This window comes from Podarcis filfolensis (assembly GCF_964270895.1).
Source record: "Podarcis filfolensis genome assembly, chromosome: 3".
Classification (NCBI taxonomy): domain Eukaryota; kingdom Metazoa; phylum Chordata; class Lepidosauria; order Squamata; family Lacertidae; genus Podarcis; species Podarcis filfolensis.
Window position 1 is genome coordinate 85085295 of NC_139606.1, and position 17405 is coordinate 85102699.

The window sequence follows — 17405 nt, forward strand, 5'->3', positions numbered from 1 at the left end:
ATAGATGTGTGGGATGAAGCTTTCCCAAAAGAACTGCCCTTTCCTTTCTCCCTTCTAGGTTATTTTCCTTGTGCTTCTTACGTCGTTTCCCCGGCAGAAGCTCTGAAATTAACTATAGTAGTGCATACAAAGGAAAGGCTGGAGGCACCATTTCCCAGACTGCTTTCGGCAGCACAGCCACAGCTCCCTAAAACTATCCAGGAATTCAGAGGAAGAGAGAGCCACCTAATAAATGATTTAAGGAAAGAAAGCACACAGGAAATCTCGAGAGTTTTGATCCTTTCTTTGTTGAGCACAAAAGAAACACCACATTCACCCTGCAAACTCTTCTCAAATTGTACTTCCTCACCAGATGTTTCAGCATTTTCAAGCAATGACAAACATTTTTAAAAAACAAAAGAGGCAGTGCATTCATGAAGCACAGGCAACCTAGGAAAAAGCAGCTTACTGCTATATGGTGCTATAGGTCTCATAACATGGTCTGATCACTTACAAACCAAGTGCTTTTTCAGTCCTCAGCAAGATTTGCCCTTCTTCATGGAGCTCTTAACTTTCCAGGTGGAAACAGGAACTTAACATCATCATCATTATCATCATCATCACAAGCATTTACACAGAGATAGGTTTCTATCTCCTTCTGAGCTTCTTATCATCCAGCGGGGCGGGGAAGTAAGCCTGCTGTTTTCCCCAGGATGTACCACAATGTCTGTGTTACTCTTTTTTGAGAGAAAAGGTGAAGATGTCAACTGCAAGGGGGAGGCCAGGCCCAAAGGACAGCAGAAGCAGTATCCTTTCTTCTGGTATCTCCAAACTTGACCAAAAGTCGCCAGAAGGGAAGCAGCATTTTACAAGCAACAGAAGCCCCACACGTTTCTCTCGGGAAAGGTGGCAGCACCTTCTAAGCATAGAAACACATCTTGGATTTGAGTACTGTATGTGCCAGGATTATTATGCTGTAGACTGACTCTCACACAAAAATATTCAGAGGCATTTCACTCAATCTAAAGGAGAAAATATGTCATTGGGAGGCTTTTCAGTGTTCCCCAAAATTTCCAGTTTCTTGGAAAAATTGTAAACAAGTCCTTGGGGGGGGGAGATGAGAGGAACACTACTCCGCCCCCCCCCCCAGTTTTCATATTTCTAGTCACTATCTCTAGTACACTTTCACCACCCTTCAGATGAAAGAAGAGAACATGGCAAGACCTTTTTCTCTCTTTGGTGTCAACAGTTGTCCGCTGAGGAGGTAGAAGTGGGAGAGAGGTCTGGGAATATAATAAAACCTCTCCTCCTCTCAGGCTCTAGGGTGGCCGCCCAAAGCAAACAGAAGTCTCAACAAGAACACAAAGTGTTGTTGTTTTTTTACAGGTAGCATCCCTCTCACCTGTGTATATAACGGCTCATAGATATCCACTCCGTTATCCTGGCTGTGGGAAAGGGTCTCGGAGCCCCGCCTCCAGATGAAGCGAGCAGGTGGGTTGGAGTTGACTGTGCAGCGAAGGAAGACTGTTTTCTCCTGATAGAAACTGCCCCGTACGTCGCTGATGGTCTGGTGAACAGTGAGGATGGGCTCGTCCAAATCTGCAAGGAAGGGAAGGAGCCCACAGCAGCTATTAGCGCAGCTTAGGCCAGGATGCACCAAGGTCTGCTGGTCAGCCAGAACTCCAAGAAGAACGGGCAGGACAAGGGAAAGGCCTGTAGAGCCCCACCACAATTCACTCCTCTAACAACAACAGCTGGTAGGCTTCCAGGTGCTCCTACAGAAGATTGTCCTGATAGGTACCTGAAGGCAGGTACACCAGTGACCCATCGCTCAATGCTACTGCATTGGGGGGGGACAAGGAATAAGTTTAATCATTTATTTGGCAAATATATAAGCTTCTGGTCATTGTAACAGATCCCAGGGCAGGTTACAATACAAAAAAATACCACTTAGAGCTTTTATTGCAACCAAGCGGTATATAAATTATATTTTAAATAAACAAATAACAACCCACATAATACCAGAGACAATCCAGTTTACCAGTGGTAAGGAGAAGCACAGGTGACCTGGTAAGAATGGACTAGCCTCCCTCGTCACAGGATACCTGGGATTCTCAAATTAGCGCCCTCCCTAAGGAAGCTTAGGTATCTGCTAGACAACTATGTAGCACCTAAAAATGCTGATTTCAGGAATGGGTTAAACTTAAAGAGTGGGCGGAAAGAAGGAGGGAGAGACAGAGAAAGAGAAGAATAAACTGCTGAGATGGAGAGTCATTTTACAGGCAGAAAAGAGGAACGTGATACAATACTGATCATGTAAAATATGAGAAGCAAAACATAAGGAAGCACACAAATTGCCTGCCTTATGCTCCTCTTTCTTGTTCCCCGTTAAATAGTGTTTTGCCCCACTCATTAAACTTATGGGCCAATTTTTAAATTTGGGATTTGAAAAATTCACATATAGACACAGAACATTTTTACAATGAATGGCATTTTTATTTTTCTGTGCTTAACCTGCCTTCCCTGGAAAAATAAACTTAAGGCAACAACACTTCATTTCTTCCTTAACTGTATCTTCCCATCCCTGCCTGTCCAGTGTCTTCTCTAAAGGGGACAAAGACCACTCCCTGCAGCTCCATGTGGCCAGGTGTGCTCACATTTTCTCTCTCCCCTGCCATTCCACCAGCACCTCTCTAACTCCCCCACCCCTTCCTCTGACAGTGCCTCCCGTTCAGATTAGGGCTCCTCCTCCTTTTCTCTAGATTGCCTCCTATCTTCCATCTGCATGTGGCAGATTGATCATTAATTAACACAAGACAACCTGGCCCCAGTAAGCTGGAAGGGGGGTGGGACATGCCACACAAACCCCTTAGATAAATTTTGCATTCTGCTTCCTCACTGTTAACAAACCATATGGCAAAAGAAACCTGCAGATGTAGTATTTTTAACTGTGTTCTGATATTTTAAGCACCATACCTATACTTGTGCCAGTTGACAGAATTTAAGTAGATTGTAGTTCAACTGCAGGTAGGGAATTAAATTTCTAAATGACCTCCCAATTTCTTTCTTTTTTAAAAAAAACCTTCTTGCATCCAAAAATCAGAGAAGAGTTTAGGAGCAAGATCCTTTCTCCTTGATGTGTTATGTCTTCTACATGCGTAAGATTTCTGGGGAAATCATTGCGGGGTAAACATTCAAAATTGCAACCCTGCCCACTTGTACTGTGAAATGGTACCATGCAGGAAGAACTCTACAATGTGATACCACTAAAGGCACTAGTTTGTTTAATGAGCCTCCTTCTTCCAAGGTATCTCCAAGATCAAGCAGGCAGAGAACCAAGGAGCCCTTGAATCAAACACCATCATTCTTACCATCCATCTATGTTACTGCTCCATTTAATGATCTACTAATATGGAGAGACAGGGCTAAATCAGATTAATGAAACTTGTCATCATGTTTCATATGCTGCTTCTCCCAGACAGTTGGAAACGCCGATGGGGGAAGGGGATAGCCATTGAACTCAGTTGGTGGATCCCAGTCTTACACTGATGTGGACCAAAATCAGTCCCTTTGTTTTAAAGTGAAGGATCTACAAAATTAAACTAGTTAGAAAAAAATTGCTTGCATCCTGGAGTTTGGTTCCTACGGAGCCCATTAAAGCAGAGCCTGCTTTCCTTTCCCCCCGCCCCTACATTTCCACCAAGCTCCTTTATGATACTGGGTTTCAAAGAAATTGATTTAGATATATACAAGCCTGGAAAATCTGGTTTCAAGGGGAGAGATGACTTTCTGCTAAAAGCAGACATTTCCCATCAAGACACTTGCTTGGACCAAGCTATTTGCATATTTTAATGAGGCGCGTGTTTTGAAGAGACAGTGTTTATAATGGAGGCTGAGATTTGTTAGCCTGATAATATGGGTCTGCAGTTCAGACACACGGACGGAGTTGTTAGCTGGGTGGCAACAGAGACAAAGAGGGAGAGGAGAGACACAAAGAGATGTACAGCCAGATTAAAGCCCCTTCTGAAACACTTGGTTAGGAGATTTGGCCGATATATACTAACTTTCCGCACTGCCCCAATTCCTTATTCTGTGCCAAACCCTTTAATATCACTCTCCTATTTTCGTTCTAAGTGCCAAGGCTCCCTCTTCCCTCTACAAATCTTTTTGTGAGAACCTGTTGTGACCCCAGATAGAGGCGGCAGACTCATTTGGAAAGATGATTAAATTCCCCAGAATGGTTATGGCTCAGAACTACACATTCCCTACAATGTGCAGAGGGACTCTCATTTATATTAATGGAGGAACGAGACCTTTGTGCGGTAGCTAAACTTTCAGTTATTTTATTTTCCCCATGCCTTGAGATCATATCCACCATTCAAGTGAGAAAATATGCTTCCCATTGGACTCATCACTATTTCTGTCCCTGAGCAGCCTCTGCATTTTGCTCTTTCTATTCCCTTCCTTGCTGCATTTCCTACTCAGATGGGGCTTCGGGGCCTGCCCTCTTCCTTGTTCCACGAGCTAAAATATAAAAATAAGAATCAGTGACAATGAAACAGCTGAAATAGCATTACTGGGCTTCAAGAGACGATAACGCAAATTGGGCTACAGTATAACTCACCTGATGTAAATCTCAATTATCTCCAGGCCTGATTCCCTCATTCATTTTTTGACATGATAAAGTAGCTATAACAAGGTGACTTTTCCTTCCCAATTTTGCCAGGCAAGTTTTTCTTCCAAATGCTCCTTAGTGTGGCGAGTCCTAATCTTTATCCTCTGCTGGAAAATCTGAATTCTCTATCAGTCTCCAGGATGTGAAAACTATCATCTCTGGCCATGCTGGGGAGCATTCAGGAAAGACCTTGCTGTGCCAAAGTGGCAGAGGAAAGTATAGCTGTAGTGGCTCAATCGTGTCAAAAATAAAAGTAAGAACAGAGCATGAACCTCCCATTTATCCAAATTCATGTCTTTGTGATTCAATGGGCTGGTTTGAAATTAAGAGGGCTTTGTGGGCTCTATCCTTGGATAAAGCAGTTAACATTACCCTATGATGCTGTAATGGTAGGCCAAACATTTTTTGTTGTGGGGGGGGGGGCGGAATCTTGCCTTGTGCACTGATGGGTTTGTAACAAAAACGCCCCTGGAAGGGCAGGATAACTCCAATTTGCTTGAGTCAACAATGCTCTTGCCAGCATCAAGCAATGATAGAGTTCTGGGAGTGGAGCTGTTTCAGTGAAATGTAGGGAGGGAGGTGGCTACATGGTATCAGGAGCATTTGACAGCCACATGAACAGAGCTGCAAGTGGCATGGTGGGATCAGTGTGGGTGGGGCACAAAAGGATGACGTCATACTAAAGATGGGCCAAAAATAACCCCTCCACACTTTCTTGGCTCCTTTCATCTTCCATTAAATTGGGGAGCAATCTCCTATAGGAAAAGGATTAGAGCCCCAGGAAGTTTGTGTGCACCCTGAAATCTGGCACCACAAACTCTTCTTGCTTCTCTGCAAGACTCCATTCCACTCCAGCTAAGTCTCAACATCTCCCTACAATAGGTAGAATAATCCAAAGGCTCAAATCTTAGCAAAGATAAGAAATATTACTAACAACTAACGTTTACATAGCGCTTTTGAGAGTTCAAGGCACTTCACAACAGCCCCTGCTAAAATGGCCTATCTAGTAGAATAAAGATTTCATCTAAGCTATGTTACAAATTAATTCAACTCACGGGTTGGTGACTTGCCAATTGATACAACCATGTGGGATGTTTCAATACCAACATAACTTTTAAATGTCCCTTCCTTCCATCTGGCTTCCCTTTTTCTTTCTCCCAACATGGAAAGGCTCCAAGCAGCAGCTTCCCTGATTAATGCTGATAACTGGGGACTTTGCGCTAGTGACAGCAGTTTCCTACATCCCCAGCACACCTGCCTTGCTGGCATTAATTGAAACACAGCAGCAAGCCGCCTGGCTTTCTCCTGCAGGGATTTATGGGAAGCTTTGAAAACAGATCTGGGTGGGGAAATGGCAGCACATGACCCAAGGCTCTCCTGCAAACTGAGAGCTGCTTTGGAATTCAGTCTACAAACAACTTTGGCTCTTCTGGAAGGGCACCATCTTCAGAACGAGGATGGTCAACAAGCAAGACGATGCTCACGGCTGGTGCCATTGCTATTAATTCAGTGGAGCCACCTTAGGAATCTGTGGCCTGTTGTCTACTTGTGTTTTAGTCTTTCTTTGCTAGCAGTGATCTGGTCTCGGTCCCAAGTTTGGACAGGAGAGAAATTTGGTACAGTTCACATCTGAGGCCTAATTTGTACTTTCAGAAACAACAGGCAACCAAAACGTAGACATCCTTTGAAACCTGAACTTCTCTGAATTTTCCAGCGCAGTTCTCTAGCCAAGCAACGTGTACAAAACTGCATATACTTAGCTAAAGTGTGCATACAAATGCATGTGAAAATCACATGCAACAATGCATTAGATTATAGAGCATATGTTTGCAAAAAATGTTTATATTAGGAGAAAATTTCAATAAAATACTGATGAACTTTCAGGAGACTTGCAAAAACAATTAATGGACTGAGGTGGAAATGTGGAGAACCAAACTTAAACTGAAAGAAACTGAAACGGACACATTTGGCCATGTCAAAGTGAGAGACACACACTACTGTCATCTCAATTCTGGCTAAATAGAATCAATGTCCAGTGTCTATCTCCAGGATCAGGGGCACCATGAGTCTGAATACCAATTGCTGGGGAACAACAGTGGGTAAAGGCTCATGTCCTACTTGTGAGTTTGCTAAAGGCATCTGGTGGGCCACTGGGGGAAACAGGATAATGGAGAAGACAGGTCTTTAGTATGATCCCACACTCATCTTATATTCTCATCTGTTAGGCAGTGGGGTCATGTTCTGCAAGGTAATCTGCAGGGTCCTTCTCCAGGTCAACTGTATAAAAATGGATCTCTGTGCTTTTGCACTACATTACACTATGTGGTTCAGAAGACACCATATGTTAGCCTTGGGTCTGGCCGCTAACAGCTGAAAATCTACAATCAAGAGTTACACACTAATGGCAGGAGGGAAAGACATTGTGCCAAACAGTAGAGCATGCAGTTAAAGGTCATCTATGTAAAGGACTAACTGGGACCTTCCCAGTCCTCTCATTCATGCATCTATGAAGCACTCATAAAATACAGGCTCTTCCGCAGGGCAGGAAAAGAAAAAGTAGTAGAAAGGAGGCAGCATATTACCAAGTCCATCTGCAGAGTAGATGTTAGTATCAGAAAGCCCTTGGCCACCCAATTTACCCCATAGCTCTAAAGGTCAGAGATGCATGAAGAACAACAGGAGTCTGCATCAGCTTAGATCCAAACAGCATCCTAGAAGCAAAGGGAAACCCCACAAGGATAAAGCCCCACTTTAGTTCTCAACTAGTGCCTGGCATGAGTTACTAAGTTCAGATAAGAAAGGAGAAGCACAGAGGAGGGGAGGGGAGGGGAGAGCCTAACCTTTCTAAGAGAAGCTCATGAATTTTCAAGAAGGACCACAGCTGGTGTCTATTGGGATTCTGTCACCCCATCTATAGTGGCAACAACAGCAAAATGGATCGCTTGCACTTAGATCTGAATGTTGGCGACACATCTGTTTTGAAACGCCATTATGAAAGCAAGCCCTGCCATAGGACAGCAAAGCTTTTGGAAGAGGAGGGAAGATAAACAACTCTGAATAGGGGGGGGTGTCCTACTTGCGACCAGTGGGACCCCATGAGAAACTCACCGAATCAAATTTGGGTGTGTACAGTGCAGCTGATTTGAGTGCTGGTTGAGACAAAGCTGTAGGCAGCCTGAGAAAGCTCCATCAGACTTTGATGCCTGTCCATAAATCCTAGAGTTAGAGACTAGGGTGATGGCATATCAGCAGGCTCCAGGAATTATCTTTGGTGCAAGATTGGGGTGTGTGTGTGTGTGATATATGCACTTGTTTGGGCCCTGAGTGAGAACTGGGGTCGACCAAGTAAGAGCCGGGAGGTGTTGAGTAGAGAAGTATCTACCAATATATAAATACTGATATAAACTCTGAATTGATATTGAGGGTTTTAATTGATTATTTTTGGAGCACTTGTTAGTGTGCCACCAATCATTTATAGATATTTTTATAGATTAAGCAATATAGAAATTGCCTAAAAGAAATAAATAGGGCTCAGGTGGACTTCTAGGAGGGGCAGGGGGAAGTGGATTTTGAAGTGAAATGTGGGGTTTAAAATAATTTCCCTATCTATCGTATTTTGAAACCTAGCAAGTTACAACATTGTTTTTCAAAAGCTGCTCTGAGGCTGATTGGCTGGGAGGAGGCAGCAGTGGCTTTTAGAGCCCTATAAAACTCCCCTCCCAGGCTGCTGTGATTGCCACTAGGCACCTACAAAAGGAAGCAATAAGTATTTGTAGACCAAATAAAAGTATTGCATCCCATGCAGATGGGATCAATCACCACTAAAAGCATGTGAGGAGGAGACTATACCAAACATCCCCTCAAAGCATCAACTTGAAGGGATATAAAAATGGGGAGGGGAGGGTGTGTTGAAATATGAAATAACAAGTCTGAAATATGAGGCACCCAAGCTAAGAAGCAAGAGGCTTTGAAAATGTCAGAATGGAGGGTCCTTTTAAATTAAAGGGATAGTGAGCTTCCTTCTTATTGTAGTCTTACATTTATTATATTATTTATTTGTCACATTTGTGTGACTATGTGAGTTGAGGGTGATAAACATGTGAAGTGGGTTAGGCTGAAATAGGGCAATACAAGATTATTGTTTTTTTAATCATGGTGACCTCATACAGTGATTAGGCTGGTATACGGTGTCCTGTTTCAGGCATAATGCTAAACCATGGTTTAGCATGACATGAATGAGCCAAACCAAGTATCAGATGCATATACTCTCCATCTTACAGCCTTGAGGAAGGGATTTGAAGCATCCAATCACTGGTTTAAGTTAAGAATTACATCTGAACTCAGGGAACGTTGGGTAGTTTAAACAGTTAAGTATACCCATGTAGGACAGGATCATAAACTATGGTTTGATCTTTGCTTCATTCAATAAAACATAGTCTAAACTAATGAGAGTTTCCTCCATTCAGACATAAGCTGGTTAATCTTTTCCTTGTGCTCATGAAGGTATTGGATGGAAGCATATGAGCCTGAGGTTCACTTCTCTTAATTCATGTCACATCAAACCATAGTTTAGCATTCTTCTTCAAGGACACCCAAACCTACCTGATCCAAGTCCAGCACTCTACTCAAGACACCACTCTCTTTCTCATTCATATAGTCATTCATAAATAATTTAGTCTCCAGTTAACCACATTAAAAAAAATGGTCTGGTATTCCAAGATCAGCACCTTCAGGTAAGTGAGTGTGGCAGTAGCAGTGCCTGTCCCTTTGCCTCTGAGGTATGAGGATGCTTCTAGGTCAATGCAGAATTTCACTAGCCAAGCGATCAGATACCGGCACGCAGTAGAACTGTGGGAAGCTTTGGATGGCCACAAAATGACTTACACTGCACATCTACTCGAATGGACTTGATGGCAGGGACCCCAACCCCATTCTCTGCTTTACAATAATAGCGACCCCCCTGCAGCCTCTGGATCTTCTCAATCCGAAGGGTCTCATTAAACACCGATGTCTCTTGGAATTTGTCCGAGGCGCTGCCAGCAGTTTTGGTCCACCTCACCTAAAAGAGGGAATGAGAAAGACAGAGAAAGAGAGAAAGCACAGCTATAGGACACAGACAAACTAAGCATTGGGGCGTAACACAGCAGATCATTACCAGCTCTCACATCTTGTGCTTGCTATCTATCTATCATCTATCTATCTATCTATCTATCTATCTATCTATCTATCTATCTATCTATCATCTATCTATCTATCTATCTATCTATCTATCTATCTATCTATCTAAAATATGTGTTGCTTTGACCCAGCCACCGCAAGAAAACAAAATGCTTGGCAGAGGGTCTTTCAAACGAAAACTCATCTCTTTAAAACTTTGCAGCAGCTCTGGATACAGTTTATTTCCCATCTGTTAGTGTTCTAGTTGAAGCTTGAGCAAGTCTTTTTTATATGCAGTTTCACTGGTGGAACGCTCTGCCGCAAGAAACCAGGGCCCTGCAGGATTTAACATCTTTCCGCAGGGCCTGCAAGATGGAGCTGTTCTGTCATGCCTTTGGTTGGGGCCCAGTCTGACCCCCCTCCTTTTATAAGTGGCCTCCCTAACTCTTCCCACCGGCCCATATAAGACTAACACAAATAGTTGACCCTGGTGAGCACTTAATGTCCCCAACACCTATAGTTATAATTTGTGGGTTGTCATCTGATTTTATTTTGATCTTAATCTGATTTTAAGCTGTATTTTAATTGATTGTTTGACTTTATGTTTTTAACGTATTATATATTTTGATGTTAGCCGCCCTGAGCCTGGTCCTAGCCAGGGAGGGCAGGGTATAAAAAAAATATTTTTATTATTATTATTATTATTATTATTATTATTATTATTATTATTAGGCTGCTGGTGAGAAGCATATGAAGGACCATGGCTTGTATGAAGCGCTGTTGCTTAGTGACAAAGCATAACCTTTGCAAGCAGAATGCCCTAGGTTCAATCCTGAGCATCTCCTGGCAGGGCTGTGCAAGAGTCTAAAACGCTTAAAAGCCACTGCCAAAGTAGACAGAACTGAGATAGATGGATCAATTGTCTGACTCAGCATAAGGTCAGCTTACTATGTTCTGAGCAGGTGGTTTAGCCAACAATAGCCATACCTTTACCCCAGATACCTGCGGGCTTCACCAGCAAGATTATGGCTAGTGTGAACTATGTGAACAGGCTAGATAAATTCAACTACCCACACAGCTGTGCGAACAATGCTTCGGGTTCCTTGTGGAGACCATGCCACCCAGGCTGGCATACAAACCAAGCCAGGAAGGTGAGGGGGAAAGAAGTAGGCGGGAAGACTCAGGTAAACAATACTGTAACATCTTCATGCATTTCCACAAAAATGCGTAACCCAAAATATTTGGGAAATTCTGGAAGAGAAAATTGCAAACATTTGTGTGAGAGAGTGGAGGAGGACGCCATTTCTACCTCAGGCTATACGTAATTGCTTATCACTTGTTCTTTCTTAGTAGAATAACACTGAGAGCTAGGGCACAATTATCCCCATTTTGCAGAGGATGAAGCAAAGATCAAACATAGTGATTTGCTAAGGGCCATGCAAAGCCTAAGAAGGGCGGTGGAGAACTGAGCGTGGGTTCATACTGTATACTACAAAGGAGAACAACAATATCAATAGCACCCCACAGTCCTGACTTTAATCTGACTCCCCTCCTCGCCTACAGACCTATGTACTAGGGAAATTCAGCTTGCAGATGATAGGGTTCTATGGCCTCCGCCCAGCGCCCCACATTGTTTAGTGTTTCTCTGCTAATGGCTGCCCATGAGGGATTTATTTAGCCTTTGTCCTCTCATTAGAGGCCTGAAGCCTCTCAAAGTGCATTCTGTTTGCTTGGCTGCTTCAGTCAGTTCTTTAATCTTTCCTCAGCTTTTTTCATTTCAGCCTCATTTATTTAGTTTGACCACATTTTGGAGTTTTAATGACTGAGAAAAGAGAAAGGAGAGGATAAAACAAAGGTTAAGAAAAAGAAAGCTTTGATTGGGAAATGCAGGGGGTGTCAACAGAGAGAGTGAATGAGGGGAAGGGGGCGGCTGTTCCATTCACAGTGGTCATTGACCATTTGCTTATGTTAATTCATTTAAATGTATGCAGATTTTAAAATTGTCTGCTGGCTTGTGTGGAGGAAACCAGATGAGTAAAGTGACAGAGGTGTATGGGGGGGGGGGATAAAAGAGAGTAGAAGGCAGGAATTGGTGGCAAACATACTCATGTTCAAAAATTCAAAAGTCAAGTGTGTAAATCATTCTTCTACAGATATGCCAAGTTGTTTATTTATACGTTAAGCATCCCACATTCTGCAATACCCAGATTCCTCCTGAATCTTCAGTTTCTCTCTGCTCTTCTATAATAAATGGAATCGTTTATATTTCTAAGCTCTCTGCCTTGATGGTATCTAGGTCTGGTAAACCATGCTCTAAGCAGAATGTAGGTGTTAACTCTGCATAGCTGTGATTCTCATGTAATCTTTATAATCCTTATTTATGTCTACAGAAAGAAAATAGTCTGTATAATCATCCATATTTGTTACTATAGATCAACTGCCCTCTGCAATGGCTATAGCTAAGGATTGATTCACACGGTGAAATCTTTCAAGCACCACTTTCCCATGCACTCAGGCTAATGTCATCTGGTGCTGTTGTCTTTTGAAGCTGCATTTGTGGTTACAAGGAACAAGGCTTTCTCTGTAGTGGTGTTTCCCCAGGAAGGTCCACTTGTACTTCAAAATGATTTCTACCTTCCCTCCCCGCCTCCACAGTGGGATTATAAACTACCTTTTGAGTCTGTTTTAAGTCTAATGCAAACAGGTGGGATTCTAATCTTTTATCATTTTTGTGACAACAGAACATGGAGAGGATATTAATCCCAGATTAGTAAGGAATCAGAAAGACACATCTTAAGAACACCATACAGGGCTGGTCCAAGACATTTTGCTGCCTGAGATGAAGTACATTCCACATTAAATGCTGGAGATAGAGCAGCTTTCTCCATAATGCTTGAGGGCAGCAGGCTAGCTTAGGGGGTGCAGGTCAGGCCATGTGCCACAGCACTGCTTCTTTCCTCACTTTGCCTAATAGTAGGGCCGTTCCTGAGGGAAATGGGTGCTTGCCCAGTGAATAGCTCTCCCAGCTTGAATTCTTTTAACTAGTTTGCCCTCTTAGGTGCATTGTGTCTTACATCCTATTTTGCAAATAGCTACTTGCTTGTGAATCCACAGAGAAGATGACTGGCAGTCACAGTGATTCAGCTTCTGTGACTAGTAAGGCTATGCAAGAGCAGGAGGGAAGTGCTGTGTTTTCTTCTGCTCTTAATGTACCTTCCTCCCTGGAGGCCCCTATCCAATTCATGTCAGGTTCTCCCGGGTCCATTTAGGCAGTCACTGGCTGGCTTTTAGTGATGGTGTCCCTAGGATGAGAGTCTTGTCTGCACACATCATTGTCTACTATGTTGGGAGCATCTCTCACCCTCGTACCGTGGGACTCCAGTAAAGGTCAGTAACGCTTCAAAATCATATCCTTCTGGGAAATGGGTTGACTTAGCATGGTCAAGTATCTGAGTCAGCAATCTCCAAATACAAATGGGCAGAGGTGGGTTCAGAATTTCTACAAAAGGGAATGCTTGAACTGAAGATGGAACACTACAATATCCAGCTGTGGCAGCAGAACAATGATTTCTGCAAAGCATTTCATTAATCAGGACATTGGCTATTTCTGAGCTCCTCACACACAGATGTTCTACAGAACATCTACACTAACATAGAGGGGAATTCCTGGCATTTGGCAAAACAGCAGATAAAGAATGAAAGCGATGCAGGAGGCAAAAGGGACAGAAAGGTTACCTGTGGCCGTGGGTGCCCCGTAACCAAACACTGCAGAACAAGGATGTCACCCTCCCGAATTGTGTACACTCGTTCACTGATGTTATCTTCTTTTACAACACATGCTTGCCCAGCATGGATGATTTGGGCCTGAGCAGGAGCTATGAAGAAAAAGAAAGAATTAGGGATGCTAATATCCAGTGCAACCCATGCCCACTCAATTAAGCTCTATTGATGCATTACTAACACATGTGGCATATCCATGTTGATGTGGAGCAGGGCTATACTTTCAGCCCCTAACCCCAACAGCCAGGTCTTCTTTCTGTAGCACCTGTGGCTATATGGACTTCTCTGCAAACATGGGAGCCCATACTCATGGTTATGGGCTCTGTGCAATTGGAAAACTAACACAACCATGTATCCTCATCATGCAGAGCTCCCACTTGTGAGTAGGTGTTCATGTTGAACTACTCAGCAAATGGATGAGCATTCTGCTGTTGGAGCATTTAACTTTAGTGAGAAACTGCTACAGCGGCTAAGCTATCTGGCCCTGGGCTTTTATTGCAAACACTGCGAAGGCTATAGGAATCTCTAAAAGAAAAGAACACCAGACTGAACAGCACAAATAGCTGCAAGAACCACCACAGCTCAAGCCTGTTCAACCACCACTGCTATCTCTAAATTTGCTCCCTTTTGTATGCATTTTAAAACACAAAAAACCCAAATCTCCATAGGTATTCAACTTCCTTTGTTCAGAGACATTACATTTCCAAGGGTACAAACATTCATGCAACTTTGCAACACATGAACCCACCTTCTATGAGTCAGACCGTTGTACCCAGAGCTGTCTAGCTGTACAAGCTCTTGAGAAGAAATGTTCCCTGACCTGAGATCCTTTGCAATCTAAACAATCAATATTAACTACTTCATTATTTTAAAATTGCTAAAAGGATTAATTACAGACAGGACAGAAAATTTTAAAAAATTAAATATCCACCAAATAGCAGTCAACTAGACAAATTAAATGCCTGCTTGAATAAAACTGTCTTGAAGAAGTATCAAAAAGACATTGAAGAAGTCAAACGGATTTCTCTGGGCAGAGTTTCATAACCTGGGTGCAACCACAGATAAAGCCCCCGCCAGATGAACCTCAGATGCAAAGCTTCCCTGGGTGAGCAGGATTATAGAGTCCTTAGATACTGTGCTTCTAAACCATTTACAGCTTTAAAGGTAGTACCCAACACTTTGAACTGAGCCTGGAATAGACTAGAATAGTTGGTACAACTGAATAGACTAGAATAGTTGGTACAACTGAATCACTGAAGGGATTCAGAGGACCAGCCTTAGGTAACCAAAATATAGCTGCAAGTGTAACTAGGTACTCTTTACTTCACATTGGTTGTGGGAAAGAATGGTGGGGTTGACACAACTATTGACATCCACTATTCATTGTTATAAAGATTATGCATTTATGGTGTGAGTCAACTACCAGCACCTGGAGACAAAATGAGAGATAATCATCCTCACAAGTGTTTGTTTGGAAGAATTCTTATCTACATCACATTCCAAACATCCACTGCAGACTTTGCTTTCTTAATATGGCGTGGCATCTGTTTGTTAATGAAACAAAGTAAATCCAGAAGGAAAACAGAAGGATAAATGTCTCAGGAGGCCTGGTGACAAGACTACAAAGAGATGACTATGATGAAATCTTGTAAGTGTGATGTATGGCAGAATCCTCTAAGGCTGCTGGAAAGATACAACACTCATATTCCCAAATAAGCAAATGCAGCAAGCACAGTCTCATATAATAGCTCCAAGGCATTCAGAATCTTGAATAAAATTAAGGTAACCTTAAGATGAATGACATATGGTAAGTTCAGATGATTTTGGATTATGGTGTGGATACTGGAAGATTCATTACACATGTGATGCAGGAGCCTCTGACTAAAATTATAGTGCCAGAATAGAGACTCAGCTCCAGTCCTGCCATGAATGATTTCAGTATGATTGGAGCTTAGCCCTCTTCACCTTCCATAGGCGAAGGCATAGGAGGACCATGTTTAGATACAGTTGCTGGTTTCATTCAGAAACAAGGTACTCAAGAGTTGAGTCCTTCTGTGCTCCTTGAAAAAGTGTGCTTAGTTTCCAGTACCATGTACAGGCCAGAAGATGGTGGGCAATTTCCCACTGTTACGGAAAGGGGGGGGGCATGTCTTCTTCACCTTCTTCTTCGCTACAATATACCCATTTATTTCCGAGTCCAATTGTCAATGTCAAAAGGGACTAAAATTTATAAAATTCATAGAAAATCAACGTGCCAATTTGCTCAATTTCTCTAGGACTCCATCACACCTCCCCTGTCCTCCATAATCCCTCAAGCAAGGTGTCAAGACCCTAATCCTGTCAAATCACTCTGCCAAGCCTTTCCTCCGGGCAATGCCAGGTGGCAGACTATGCATATATGGACCATTGTCTTCTCATCACCGGCACTCAGGATGTGCTTATCTGCGCATATCTCCAGCTCTGCATATTCCCCCCTCCCTCCTCCATATGTTAATCCGGTGTAACCCAACCTCTCCTTAATGTATTCATGATGTAATCTGTGTAACCCAACCTTTCCTTAATGTATTCATGATGTAACTGGGATGTGTTTTGCACTGTATTCTGGGACATGGGGGGAGTTTCAAAAGTCCATGTCACCCCTTTCTCGCTGTTCAATCTTGCCTTGAACCTGTTGCGCAATAAACTTGGATCTTCTGCAATTTGCTCCTGTCCGGCTGAGCTCATTTTTCTTCCGCAGGGACCCACGGACTTAGTCCGATGAGCTGGGTGGCAGAGTAGCCCCGCACCCAGATTTTAGCCGTAACAGTTGGCTGCCCAACGTGGGGCATGCGGTTCTCCCGCGTTGCTGACCGGGGGCCCCGAAATCTTCAGCCGGCACCGGGCCATTTTGCCTGGGAAGATCCTTTGGACCCTCGGCCATCCTCCGGGCGGTAATCAAAAGCCCCAGGAGTTCAGCCGGGGAGCAAAGAGGGATCCAGCCGGCTTATTCATCGATCCCGGGATCATCATAGAAGACACGTGAGTATAAGGAAAAGGAAAACCCAGTGCACTGGTGGGAAGGGGGTGGATTCTCCTGGCAACTGAATTCTCTGCCCTCCTCTCTATCGCTCTTTCTCGCCTGTCTCTTGGTCCAATTGCTGAGAGAGACCTTAGACTGCCGCTCGACCCGAAAGGGGGGTTCTGAGCTCTATCTCTTTCGCCTCTCAAACCCTCCAGTCAGCCGCACCAATTGGGAGTCCGAAAGTAAGACGGAGAGACCCGGCTTGAAAGACAGCCGACTCCCCGCAACGGACATCTCAGTTGAAAGCAAGGGGCTGGAGTTCTTCTTCCGAACTTCCCGAGCGCCCTTACGGAGGGGGCAGGAAGGGGTCTTGCTTTCTGTCTCAATCCCAGCCGCACTGGTCGGTGCCACGTAACACGTGTATCGTGCGTGAGCCCGCTTCCAAAAGCAAGGGGGATTTTCGGTTCAAAACTCTATCAAGGGACTACCCGATCTGGCACCGCACGGCGCGGGCGTCCAGTAGGGCCCCTTTTCCTGAGATTGTAACGATAGGTAGGAGGTTGCCAGGAGGGATAGCTCAAGAGGAATTGGGCGGGATTTGGCAGAGTGGAAAGGAAAACCCCAGGAAATAGATAAGTAAGGAAGGAAGAAAATAAGTGAGAAAGGAAGAAATAAGGAATTAGGTAGAAGAGCTCTCTAAAAGGAAACCCTGTTAGGAAGTTGCCAAGCAACAAGGAAAAGAAAAACCCTAAATAGCCCCCTGTACAAGTTACCCAGATCCAAATCAACCCCTCTCTTTCTCCCTTCTCTATC

General features: G+C 43.6%; 1 protein-coding gene across 5 annotated transcripts in view; it reads right to left on the reverse strand.

Annotated features, from left to right (window-relative positions):
• The window catches only part of MDGA1 (MAM domain containing glycosylphosphatidylinositol anchor 1), a 255017-nt gene that overhangs the window by 155162 nt on the left and 82450 nt on the right, over positions 1-17405 (reverse strand). For all 5 annotated transcript variants that reach the window (XR_014545719.1, XR_014545720.1, XM_083604484.1 and 2 more), the window contains exons 2-4: positions 13547-13686; positions 9539-9713; positions 1382-1578 (exon numbers count right to left, since the gene is read on the reverse strand). Coding sequence is in view for 3 of the 5 variants with exons in the window: in XM_083604484.1 (XP_083460610.1) it covers positions 1382-1578; positions 9539-9713; positions 13547-13686 (512 nt within the window). In the remaining 2 variants the exon portion in view is untranslated. The remainder of the gene's footprint in view (positions 1-1381; positions 1579-9538; positions 9714-13546; positions 13687-17405) is intronic.